Source organism: Delphinapterus leucas, chromosome 6, assembly GCF_059928025.1.
Source record: "Delphinapterus leucas isolate spDelLeu-1000000601 "Yukka" chromosome 6, BTC_Dleu_Yukka2, whole genome shotgun sequence".
Taxonomy (NCBI): domain Eukaryota; kingdom Metazoa; phylum Chordata; class Mammalia; order Artiodactyla; family Monodontidae; genus Delphinapterus; species Delphinapterus leucas.
Genome location: NC_143134.1, coordinates 80,226,887 through 80,240,952, shown reverse-complemented (window position 1 = coordinate 80,240,952; position 14,066 = coordinate 80,226,887). Strand labels below are relative to the sequence as shown.

General features: G+C 35.6%; 1 protein-coding gene across 4 annotated transcripts in view; it reads left to right on the top strand.

The window, feature by feature from the left end:
• Positions 1-6,042, top strand: part of CARNMT1 (carnosine N-methyltransferase 1) — a 40,223-nt gene extending 34,181 nt beyond the window's left edge. For 2 of the 4 annotated variants that reach the window (XM_022573487.3, XM_022573492.2), the window contains exons 7-8: positions 1,735-1,838; positions 2,545-6,042. In XM_022573487.3, coding sequence (XP_022429195.3) covers positions 1,735-1,838; positions 2,545-2,646 — 206 coding nt within the window. In that variant the 3' untranslated portion in view covers positions 2,647-6,042. The remainder of the gene's footprint in view (positions 1-1,734; positions 1,839-2,544) is intronic. The other 2 variants (XR_016393576.1, XM_022573490.3) reach the window with 2 other exon arrangements.
• Positions 6,043-14,066: the final 8,024 nt, after the last annotated feature.

Sequence of the window (14,066 nt, the reverse complement as noted above, 5' to 3'; positions counted from 1 at the left end):
CTTTGTAAGGGAGAATCTGAAATATACACAGAGCTATTTGTTGAAGTACCATTTGTGATAGGAGACTGAAAAATACAGCGCAATTGTAATGGCTGTCTTTGGGTGGTAAAGTTACAGATGCTTAACTGTACATTCAGTGCTATGCTGGGCATTATGGTGGATTCAAAAGAAACCTAAGACATATAGCTTGTAATGGAATAAAACATACGTAGAAGTAAAATCTGGCCTAGGAATGTGTTTATGTAGATATAATAAAACAATATTGTTGGAGGTTCTTAAAATAACAGAGAAGGAACAGCATATGCTTTAGAGCTGGAAAGACTTTGCTATGAGGCTCTGCGTTCTTTAATAAAAGGCTTCAAAAGCTTTGGGATGATCTTGGATACAATAGGTGCTCAGTAAATGGTAGCATCTTTCATTTTTACTAGTACTAATCCAGCTAAAAGGAATTGAAGCTTGATAGAGTGAGTAGTTTGGTGGGGAGTCATTGTTATCTTTTGAAAAGAGCACTAATATATAAATTATAGTTATTTTTTTCTAGTGGTTTATGTACAATAAAAAAGAGAAGAAGAAAAACCTTTTAACCCTAAGTAAGTATGTTCCACAGAGTGGTGAGCAGTTTGGGAGCAGAAACTTTGTCTTGTTTGTTACTTTTATCTCTTGTGATTATTAGCACATGGTGTGAGCAGTGGGGATGGGGTGTGGGTGGTGAGTTGGTCTCAGGATTTATAATTAACCCAATGAAAGGTGCAGAGACGATTGTCTAGATTAATCCTTTAGTATAACTTTGGAATGATAATGTTACCTGGATAAAGCCGATAGATTGGGCAAAATGTGAGACTAAAAGATTGGAAAATTTGGTTTGAGTCAGGTGATAGTTCCTTGGATATCTGGAGTGAGAGAATAGTAAAGGGGGAATGTCATTTTAAGAAGTTGTAATAGCTTTGATGAGCTTAGTGCCTACAATATGCCAGGTGTGTTATCTCACGTTAAAGTCATGTTACAGATGGGACAGAGTTAGTGACTTGTTCATAGGCACACAATTAGTTGGTGTTAGAGCTGGGATATGAACTGTGCTCTTAAAAAGCGAGCACAAGGCGGTCAAGTGGTTAGGACTCAGTGCTTTCACTGTGGTAGCCCGGGTTCCATCCCTGGTCAGGGAACTAAGATCCTGCAAGCCACAAGGTGCTGCCAAAAAAGAAGGGGGGGAAAAAAAAAGCCAGCTCTCGTATCACCTTTTCCTTCTAGGAAGCCCAGCCTATAACTCTCCAACCCGCCTTACCCCTGCATTTTTCCTTCCCAGTCTGGCTTGAGGACTCTTCTCTGTTTTCACGCGATACTCAGTTTGTAACTGCAGTTTTGCATTTACTTATGGAATTATAATTACAGTATACCCTTGCATTTTGGGGACTAGGCATTCTGTGATTCAGCTACTCCTTCAGGACCTTAAGAGTTACAGGTGTAAGGCCCATGATGTGGAGAATCACAGTGCAAGGCGGTTATACCAGAGGGTCTTGCTCCCCATGAATGTAGGCCCAGCACTCAAATGGCAGTTACTTGGCCAAAGTTTCAGTGGTCTGGATACTTGTCCTTGGCAAATGTAATGGTTCTTTACCTCTCCTTTTTACGTTTCATCCTCTACCCAACTTATTTCTCAACTTGGAGTTCAGTTTAAACGGCTACTAGTGCATGTTTATATTTAAGTAGTTCATTCATAGTATCTTTAAACCATAGGTCCTCTGCTATACCACTTTGAAAATTTGGCAAATGAACTTTCCATAGAATTGAGCTATGAGGATATAAAAAACGTTGTCCTGCAGTATGGATTCCAGGTAGAGGTAAGGATGGAATGAAGTATTGCCAAAATTTAACTTCCAAAGCACTTAAACAGGAATGGTGATGTTACGGTAGTTACTGGCTTTACCTCTTAACCTCTTTGTTTTCTCACCCATAAAGTGAAAATAATAATACTTAGCTTTTAGAACTATAAGGATTTGAGATAATATGTATGTAAATGGAAAACTGTAATCTCTGGTGTAATCACCTTTCAATAAGTGGTAGCTGACCATTATAATATTGGCCTTTGCAGACTGAAAAGTACCAGGTAGACAGGGTGGGAGGGCAGGTGTAAGAGGGATATTGTTAACTGTATGTACTTTTGTACTGTTCAGTCTCTCCTTATCATGTGATTATAAGGTTTCATGATACTTTGACTATTGTGTTTTAGTTGTATGTTTATTTAGAAGCATTTGATTCATTTAAAAAGTAAATAACAGGTTTGTTCTTAAAGATAAAGAAAAGCAACATATTATAGTAGTTTAGAGTTCAAGCTCTGGAATTAGACTTCTTGAGTGTGAATTCCAGTTCCACCACTTATTAGCGGTGTGACCTTGAGCAAAACTGTTGTTGGTAAAGTGGGATTACTAATAGTGCCAATCTTAGGGGGTACTTGTGTGTAATAAATGAATTAATATACAGAATATGTTTAAAATAGCACCATGGTTGTCATCATCATCATCATTATGATTATTGTTTGCATTTCAGGTGGAAAAAGAATCTGTCTTGTCAACATATACTGTGAATGATCTCTCCATGATGAAGTACTACTATGAATGTGTCTTGTTTGTGGTCCGTAAACCACAATAACGGTCTCAAGTGGTATCACAAGGAAAAAAGTTTAATAATAGCAGATGCTGAAATAAACAACTCAAAGTCAACTATCACAATGACAGGACACAACCTCAAGTCAGTGGTGCCTTCTTATTCCTAACAAAATTAAGAAATAGCGTCTATTTTCTTAATATGTCTATTGCTTTTTCAGAAACATACTATGCCATGCATATTTGTACTACACAAGTAAAAATGGAGGAAATGTCTTCAAGTATACATCTTCCTTGAAGCCCAGAATTATCTTTCAGTAGAAAAAACTTTATCTCCAGTATCTTCAAATATACATTTTCCTTGAAGCCCAGAATTATCTTTCAGTAGAAAAGACTTTGTCTCCAGTGTCTTCATGAAGCTGTCCATTGCAAGTCTGCCATATGAATGACTAATAGTATTGAAGTCCATAATAATCTCCTTTTTTGTTCTTTTGTATGCATTGCACATGTTATTTTTTTAAAAGTCTAAGGATCCTCTGTCACTTTCAACATCTGGAATTGGGAATTTTGTTTACTTTGGACCTAAGGAATCTGTAGATAAAATGTGCATCTATTCTTTTATCATTCAGATTATTTGATTTTATTTTCTAGCTCAGCTGACTTTATAGTTAGCATCAAACATTTCATTTTTATGAAGTGCTGAATTCATAGGATCACAGGCCAGTAAAATGCATTTTAAATAACTGAGAAATTAAGTATTTTGGACACACTAAATTGAACGCTTTTTGAAAGCATACTCATCATGGATCACTCTGAAATGTATGAGATCTCAACATTCTAAGTGAGGCACAAAAGCCTTTATTAAAGGTACTGCTCGGAAACTGGGGACATAAGAATAAAATCTGCCCATTTGAAATGTATGATTTCAAACTATAAATGAATACAGAGTTTGTCAGTGAGATGTTTACAATAATGTCTTTTCTTTGGGTTACATGAATTACAAAAGCAAGCACTTTTTTTTCCGTTAAAACAATTATATACTAGTAAAAACTGTCATGATAGTATTAATGTGGAGAAATTTTGATTATGAAATTTAGGGATAAATTACTGCCATGGTCTGTGTCTTTAATATTGTAAGAAGCAGCCATTAATATAATTTCAGATTAATACCAATTTTGTTCCCTGATAGCTGTAGCTAAAACAGTATATATGCTGCTTTAAACTTCTACCTCTAGCGGATCTTTATTGGAGGGAGTTTTCCTTTGTATTTTTTTAATGTTTATTATCCTGTTTTCCAGTAGCTTGATAAGTAGAGATGACTAATTTAACCTTTTCTTGGAGAAAAGGAAGTTATATGGAATATTTTCACAGATGATTGTGATGATATTAAGTGACCTCTGTGGCAATTTGGATTAGATAGACTTAATCTCAGTAATGTGCTGGTAGCATAAATGTCATGTTTTCATAGGAAAACTTACTTAGAAATCTTTAGACCTTTACTGTCAGTTAGGTGCGGGGGAGTCACTACGCGATTTGGCATCTTACCAGTGGGACCTTTTCTGCATACACTACAGGAGCTCCTGTGGCCTTTATGCCCATGATGCAGTGAAGGATTCCGTGAAGTTAATTTGATTTGTCAAGTTATGGACACGTGTATGTAACCTGTTGAGTATTTCTGAAAAACTGTTTCTCTTTTTTGTGTTCCTCAGTACTTGGCAGATATTCACTTAGTGGGAATTCTTCTTACCTACCACATGGATGAACTTGAAATTAATTGCAAGGGGAAAAAGCCCCCAAATTTATTATTTTCTTTTAAAGAAAGAAACTTAAAAGGAGCATAAGTATTTTTAAAAAGCCATTGAAAGGAAAGGAATCATGCTGTTTGTAATTTAGAAATGCTTTTTATTCACTGATTGATATTCACTTTTTTACAACTTGTATCAAAACAAACGATCTTGGTTTTCTCAGAGGGAAAAACAGGTTGACACCAATGGGTTGGCATTATTACTTAAAATTTTTGCTATCAGGTTTTATTCTTTAATAATGTTACTTATATTTCTAAATTATAGCTTATATTTTAGTTAATTCTGAAATCATTTCATTTGTTTCTAATTTCTCCCTCATATTATGAATACTGTTTTTTAAACGTACTTCACAAATTTGCATCACTCTTTTTCTTATAGCTTTTGTAGTTAATATATTCTAAACTTGAAAATTGTGGTATCAATCAATAATAGAGGTGTCACTGGAGGATTTAATTTTGTATTTCTTATGTGTATAAATAGCTACTAAAGTGTGTAAGCCTTAAAGTTTAAAACATTTTTCTTAAATAACTCTATACACAAATGTTTTCATTCATTTTCATCAAGTGGGAGGAGATAGGTCACTGTGCTTGCTTTTGTTGTTGTTTTTTATTAAATTTACATAATCTGAAGCAATGCAGGCTAGGGTATATTAATCAAGTGAGCAAGATGGGATATGTAAAATATAAAGAGAAGCTGTATAAATCACAGTATAAAATTACGAAGTTTGGGAACTGTAAAATATACTGTATTTATAGGTAACTCTCATTCTAAAAGTTGCCACAAAGGCTTAATCGGAAGCTTCATGTCTGCATGAAATTTCCTATATTTTTAATGTGTATGATGGACTTAATTTTTCTTGAATATTAAAGTCTGCCAATTGCTATGAAACAATATTTGCTTGGTTGTTTCCATCCAAATTACTCATAACCATAGACATGGGAATTTTAATTGAACACATAATACTTTTGAACCCTTGGATTAGCCTATTTTTATATGCTTCTAATATGATTACTTGGTTTCTGAGTATGCTGCGCCTTATACTAATTAATCTTGGTCTTTGGTTTTGTTAAATAATCAACCAAGAATTGTAAAGGAACCAGTAGAAGAAAATTCCAGGACCAGCCATTAGTAGGATGAGCACTTAACTTGCACTTAGGTACTTTTCCTGAATTATTATTTGTGATCTTGGGCAAGGTGCTCCGAGTTTGTTTCCTCATCTATAAGACAGGATTGATACCATCTATTTCAGTGGGTTTTTATGAGGTCGTATGTGCTATCTGTGAAATATTATACAGGCGTACCTCATTTTATTGTGCTTTGCAAATAGTGCATTTTTTACAAATCGAAGGTTTGTGATAACCCTTGTGTTGAGCAGGTCTGTCGGCACCATTTTTCCAACAGTATTCGCTCATTTCGTGTCTCTGTGTCACATTTTGGTAATTCTTGCAATATTTCAAACTTTTCCATTATTGTATTTGTTGTGGTCATCTGTGAACAGTGATCTTTGATGTTACCATTGCAAAGAGATTATGACTTGCTGAAGGTTCAGATGATGACGGCATTTTTAAATTAAGGTATGTACATTTTTTAAAAACACAATGCTACTGCACACTTAATAAACGACAGTAGAAACATAACTTGCAGATGTCCTGGGAAACCAGAATATTTGTGTGACTCACTTTATTGCGATCTTAGCTTTATTGCCAATGGTCTGGAACCAAGTCTGCAACGTCTCTGAGGTATGCCTGTATGTGAATATGTGAAAGCATATGGTGGACAAGTAAATGTGATTTCAATCTGTGTTGACTGTTGTATAGTGATAGAAAAAGATGAAGATTGGTAACAGGACATTACTTTTAATATTTATGGTGACCCTTTGAAAAAAGTTTCAGTGCAATCTTAGGGAAAAAAATCAAAGATGACAGGTATAAGTATAGATTCCAAAAGCTTGGTGGGAAGTGTAAAGAAATATAATGGTAGGTAATGGGACAGAGGGCCCAGGTAAAATTTAATGGAGGGTTACCCTCATTTTCACAAACATGCTAGTAGTACATGCCTCATATATATGTTTATTTCTCTTCAGTAGCTGTTTAGAAGTGGGATCATTGGGGGTGTGTGTGCACTTTCAGTCAAGTTGCCTTTCAAGAAGAACCAATTTCCATTCCATCCAGCGTTTGAGAATAACTTTGCATCCATTCCTGGCCAGTACTAGATATTGCTAAGCTTTCCATATTTTGTCAATATAAGTATCTAATTTTAATATTTATTCTTTTAACTACGAGGGAGGCTGAGCAATTTGCGTAAGTTTAAGGGACAAAGAGAGGTGTCTTTAATCTGCCAGTCTGTAGGCTCTCACCTGGCAGACCAGACCCAAAGGTTAGTAAAAACGTAGTGAGGTTCATTAAGCGGAGGATTGGCCAGAGTCGTGAGGACTGTTCTGAGTTCTGGCCTCTGAAGACTGACCACATCTGCTTTTGGTTTTACGTAGCTGGCACTGAGGCTGACCAGCAGCAGCCCATTGGACCCCATTTGTTGGATCTGTGGTTTGATATTTTGTTACTATTTCTGTAATGTTCTTTGCCGTTATCTCTTCAAATATTTCTTCTGCCCTGCTGTCTCTTGCTTCCTGCTTCTGGGGCTTCTATTACATGTACATCAGATTGTCTTGTCATTGTCCCACAACTCCTGGATGCTCTGTTTTTGGTGGTTTCTTAGTTTTTGTTTTGTTTTTTACACTTTTTAAAAAAAAAATTTTCCGTGTGTTTCAAACTGAATAGTTTCTTTTTACCTATCTTCAAGTTCCTTGAGGCTTTCCTCATCTTTGTCCATTCTACTAATGAAACTGTTGAAATTTTATCTCTGACATTATGTTTTTTATTTCTAGCATTTCCATTTATCTCTTTTTTGTAGTTTTCATCTCTGCTGAAATTCCCTGTGTATCAGTGCATGTTGTCCACCTTTTTTACTGTATCCTTTAATATATTATAGATATTTTAGTCCCTAACTGATAATCCCAATATCTGGGTCAACTCTGAGTCTAGTTCCATTAATTGCTTCATCTGCTGACTAGGGCTTTTTTTTTTTCCTGAGTCTCATAATATTGAATTCCACTTACTGTGTAGAAAAAAACAGAACCTGAGGTAAAGAGTATTTATGCCTTGGTGTAAATTTATGCCTCTCAGGCAGGCATGGGAGGTTGAGTCAATCTTAGAAGAACTTGAGTTGGGTTTCCGTCTTGTTTTTGTTATCGCACAGCATCACAGGCTTCAGATTCCACCGGCAGTGAGCTGTTGTTACCTTGTGTAGGACAGAGTTCCTGAGAGGAAAGAGTTGCACACAGAGAGAACATTGGAGATCTGAGGACAGTGCCCCTGGAGTAATCTGTAGAGTACTGATCAGTGCATGTGTGTGAGATAACTACATACCCAAGCCAGAGGGGAAAAAAAGCACCCAACAAAATAAAACTCATAATATCTGGTATCCAATCAAAAATTACCATGTGTGCAGAGAAAGAAGAAAACACCACCCATAAAGAGGAGAAAAATCAATCAACTGAAACCAACCCAGAACCAACAATTAGCAGAGAACATTAAAATAGCATAACTGGGGACTTCCCTGGTCGTCCAGTGGGCTAACACTCCGTGCACCCATGCAAGGGGCCCAGGTTCAATCCCTGGTCAGGGAACTAGATCCCACAGGCCATAACTAGAGATCTCCCATGCCACAACTAAAAGACCCCACATTCCACAACTAAGACCTGGTGCAGCCAAATAAATATTTTTTTAAAAAAATAATAAAATAGCATAACTATTCCATATGTTCAAAAAGTTATGTAGAGACATATATAAAACCCACATTGAGCTTCTAGAGTTGAAAGGTACATTGTCTGGGATGAAAAAATGTATAGGATTCACAGCAGATATAGCAACTATGCAAAACAAAACACTGAGAGAAAAAAGGCCACACTGGCTTTTTTGCTGTCCCAAGCTCATGCCAGGTATGCTCTTGCTCTAGGATGTTTGTATTTGCCATTGCCTCTGCCTACAGTCACTCCCCATATATATATACAACTTGTCCCTTCATTTTCCTCAGGTCTCTGCTTAAGTCTCCTTATCAGAGAGATCCTTCTTGCTCACCTTATATAAACCCTCCCTATCCTTCTTACCCTGCTTTATTTTTTTCCTCAGCATTTGACAGATGTACTTGTTTATTGTCTAATTCCCCCAATACAAAGCTTCGGTGGGAGAGTCAAGGGATAGGGATTTTAGCTTTGTTTATTGTTGAAACTCTAGTGTCTAGAATTTTGCCCAGTCATAGCAGATGCTCAAAATATTTGTTCAAAGAATAAATTAATGAGTGAACATAAGATTGTGAAGGGGCACAGGAGTATTTCTGATTTGAGTACCTGGTTGGATGAATGATGGCTCATAGGGAATACTGGAGGATGGAGTATGAGACGCCTGTGAAACACCCAGGTAAAATGAGGAATAGTCATTCATTCAACAATATGTAAAGAGCTACTAATACGTGCCAGGCGCTGTTCTAAGTGCTTGAATATATCAGTGAAAAAAACACAAAGAACCCTACCCTCAAGGAGCTTACTTTCTAGAGAGGGAGATAATAAGAATAACAAATAAGTGAATTATATAATATATTGGAAGGTGTAAAGTGCTGTGGGGGAAAAAAAGGCAAGGGGAATCTTAACATGGGTAGTGCTGAGTGAGTTGCAATTTTAAATACAGTGGTCAAGTCTGGACGCATTGAAAAGTTGACAGGGATCTGATGCTCAGGGATGAGGTTTATCTGTTAAATTGGTAATAGCATCTGCTGCAGTTTTTAGGATTAAATGAGATATGTAAAAGGTCTGGCAAATATGTAGTTGCTAAAAAATTTTAAACCACTTCCCTACCCTAAACTGCTCTGAGGCTTCATTCAATCAGTCTGAAACAGGCAAGTTTAAAGATAAGCAGAATAAACTCATGAGAGTCTTCTTTACCAAGAAGATATTAAGAAAACTTCTTTGTTGCTTTGTTGTTACTAATGATGAGTTCTGGGTTATTTTCCACAAGAAGTATTGGGGAAGGAATTCAGAGTGCTTCTAACGAAATTATAGGATAGGTAGAATATCCTACTGGGTCAGTATAAAAGTGCTTCTGGGACAGGGCAGGGGTGAGAAAGAAGGGTTTCAAGATTTCTGCTTTACATGAAGTGGTACTGTGTTAACTTCATATAGACTAAAAAGTTAAAGATGTATACTGCAATCCTTAGTGCAATCTCTAAAAATTAATGCAAAGAGATGTAGTTAAATGTTAAGAATTAAAATGAAATTCAAAACAATGTTCAGTTAATCCAAAAGAAGTAAGGAAAGGGACTTCTCTGGTGGTCCAGTGGTTAAGACTCTGTGTTCCCAATGCTGGGGGCCTGAGTTCAATCCCTGGTAAGAGAAATAGATCCCACATGCTGCAACTAAGAGAGCCCACATGCTGCAACTAAAGATCCTGCGTGCTACAACTAAGATCTGGTGCTGCCAAATAAATATATAAATATTTTTTTAAAAAAGAAGTCAGGAAAGGAGGTACAGAGCCAGAAAAGAAAGGGAACAAACAAAATAGTACAACAGCAGACCTAAATATAGCCATATCAATAATTTATATCAAATGTTAAAGGACTAAACATTCCAATTAAAATTCAGAAATTGTCAGAATGCCAGAAAAGCAAGATCCAGCTATGTAAGTTGTCTGCAAGAGATACGTTAAATGTAAAGATACAGACAAGCTGAAAGTAAATGGATGGAAAAAAAAGATATACTATGCAAATGGTAAGCATAGGAGGGCTGGAACAACTATACTAATCTCAAATTAAGACAACTTCAAAACAAAGAGCATTATCAGAGAGAAAGATGGATGTACATCAGAGACATGACAATCATAATATGTGTGTACCTAATAACAGAGCTTCAAAATACATAGACAAAAATTGATGGAACTTAAGGGAGAAACAAAAAAATCACCATCATAGATGGAGATTTTTAACACTCCTTTCTTGGCAATTAATAGAACTATTAGACAAAAAAAAAAATTAGTAAAGACATATAAGATCTAAAAAACATTATCAATCACCTTTACCTGTAACATTTACTTACGTGACAGCACTGTGCCCAATACATGCAGAATATATATTCTTTTCAGGAGCATGTGGTACATGCACCATGATAATTCATATACTGGGTCATAAAATCTCAATAAATTTAAAAGGATTAAAATTACACAGAGTATGAATTAAAGGAATGAAATTAAACTAGAAATCAATAAGAAAAAGCTATTTAGGGAAATCTCAGATATTTGAAAAATTAACACATTGAAATAATCCATAGGTCAAAAAAGAAATCAGGGAAATTAGAAAGTATTTCAAACTGAAAGATAATGAAAATATAACAGCAAAATTTGGGCAGCTGCAGATAAAGAAGTGCTACAGAGAAATTTATAGCTTTAAATGTTGATATTAGAAGAAAGGCTAAAATCAATGACGCTAGAGGTTAAATCAAAAGAACCTAGAGAACGAAGAACAAAGTAAACCCCAATTAAGTAGAAATCAAGGAAACAAAATAGAAAATATTACACCAACAAATTTGACAGCTGGAATGAAATGGATAAATTCCTTGAAGCAATGAATCTGGTACTATATAAAACTTGGAGTAAACTAATTTTTTAAAGACAGTGCGGGAGTAACAACTCCTGAGTAATAACTCAAAATGTTGGAGAAAAAAAAAGGTATGGTGTGGGGGGAAAAACTATTTACAAAAACTATAAAGTGCATAGGAATAAACCTAACAAAAGATACATAAGCTCCTTGCAGTGAGAATTATAAAACTTTTTAAAAGACCTAAATAATTTGAGGCTATAAAATATCGTTGAAAAGGAAATGGGCTCCATATTGTAAAGATGACAGTTCTCTCCAAATTGATCTATAGTTTCAATGCAATTATGATTCCAAAGGGTAATGTAATGCTACAAGATGACTGTACATGGAAGAGCAAAGGGCCTATTAGAGTCAAGATATTCCTGAAGAACAAGATGTGGAGGATTGCTCTAAACATATCAAGGATTTATTACAAAGCTATGGTAATTAAGACACTGTTGAATTGGCCCAGGATAGCAAATAGACCAATCTAACTGAATAGAGAGCTCCCCCAAAGTTGTGTGTATTTATGAAAACTTGACTTGTGACAAAGCAGGTACTGCATAACAGTGAAAAAAAGGACAACTATTCAATATATGGTGTTAAGAAAACTAGTTATTCCATACAGGGAAGGAGAATGAACTTGAGTCTTTTTTCACACCATAAAAACACACAAATCAATTCCACATGGATGAAAGATTTAAATGTGGAAGCAAAAATATAAAACCATAAAATGTATAGAACTGGGACAGGAAAGGACTTCTTAAACAAGATGTAATATGTGTAAACCAGAAAAGAAAATATTGATAAACTTGACTACATTAAAATTAAGGTATCACAGAGAGTAAAAATACAAGACACAAACTGGGAGGAAATATTTATAATATTTACAACACCTACTACCCATAAGAACATTCCTTTCTAGAATATAAAAGAAGCTCTTCCAAATCAGAAAAAAACCCAACTAAACCAATTTTTTTAAAGGGCAAAGAATTTAACAATCCTTTTACAAAAAGCTAGAGATCCGAGTTGGGCCAAGCAGAGACTGGGATTAGGCAGGGTGGTCTTGAGGCAGAGGTGGTGGTGAAAGGGCCAATGCCTTAAACAAGACAAAAAAGAAGCAAAAACTAGACAAAGAAAAGACATAATTTAAACCACATTTAAGTTTAGAACTTGTTCAGCAAGACACCATGCAGAGTAAAGAGCCAGGATTATTGCTCCAGGAATGGTCCATAAACGATATAAAAAGATGTCCAATTTCACTGGGGAAATACAAACTGAGGCCACAATGAGATACCATATCACACTGCTCCGGTAAGACCATACTCAGTTTACTGGTGAGGATGTGACAAAAAGGCATCTCTTGTCCTCTACTAGAATGATAAACTGGTAAAAAGCACTTTGGGAAGCTTTGGCACTACCTAGTCCAGGTGAAGTTAAACATATTCTACAACTCAGTAATTCCACTCTGTAGAGACATTCTTGCACATGTGCCTTAGAAATTATGAACAAGCATGCTCATAGCACACTATTTGTAACTGCAAAAATCTGAAAAAACTGAAACGTTTATCAACAATGACGTGGATTCATATGATGGAATGCTATACTTAATACAAATGAATGAAATATGATTACATGCATAAAAATAGGAAATAAGAAAAATAAGAAAGCAAATGACCCAATTTTAAAATTGGGCAAAAATAAAATAAAATAGGGCAAAAATAAAATTGGTCAAAATGTGAAGACGATATACAGATAGCAAGTAAGCACTTAGAAGATGCTCAACATCATTAGTCATTAGGGGAATGCAAAGGGATAAACTACAATGGGATACATGAGATACTTATTTAGAAAGACTAACATTAAAGTCTGACTAAACCAACTGTTGGAGAGAATGTGTAGGAGCTAGAACTCTCATACACTGCTCGTGGCAATGTAGAATGGTATAACCACTTTGGAAACCAGTTTGGCAGTTTGCTAATAAGTTAAATACACACTTACTATGTGATCCAGCCTTTCCACTCCTAGGTATTTATTCACCCAAGAGAAAAAAAGCCTATGTCCATACAAATGTTCTCAGCAGCTTTATCTGTAATAGCCCCAAACTGAAAGCAACCTACATGTCCATCATCAGTGAATGGATAAACAAATTGTGATATATCCATCCATATATATATATATATATATAATATAAATATCAATAAAATAAATGGAAAATTACTCAGCTATGAAAAAGAATGAAATCTTGCCATCTGCAACAATATGGATGGACCTAGAGGATATTATGCAAAGTGAAGTAAGTCAGAGAAAGACAAATATTGTATCATTTTACTTATATGTGGAATCTAAAAAACAAGTGAGCAAACTTAAGAGAAGTAGTCATAGATACACAGAACAAACGGGTGGTTGCCAGAGGGGAGGGGGACGCGGGGATGAGAGGAAAACAAGAGGAAATGGAAAGATCAGACAGAAAAGCTACTGTTTATTACCCTACTTATTATATTTGTGCTTATTAATAAACAACTGGTTGCCCTATCTTCTCACAACAGCCTTGAGGTATAGGGGCGTAGGGTAATTAATATATAGGTAGTACCAACCATTTAGAGGACAGTTATCTTCCTTGCACTATTTTCCTCTAGAAGATCATAGTAGTTTCTCCCTTCAAAGCACATATATAATTTTCTTCCTCACTTTCTTCTTGGTTATTGTCTTTATTAACTATTAAAATATAAGGTAAATACCTTATATGTTGTTATCGTCTCCTCATTTTCTTTGACAACACACACAAGTTTGAAATAACAAAGGTCTTGGAATCTCACTTTTGATCACCGCGCAGAGCAAGCAGGGAATTCTGTGCACTTCCCACGTAATTTAAGAGCCAAACAATTTTAGGTTTCAGTCGGAAGAGGTCTGTGCTCCAGGATTAGCCCTTAGATGAGCGACGCATCTTCTCTGCAACTTCATCAGTGAATTTTTATTCAAA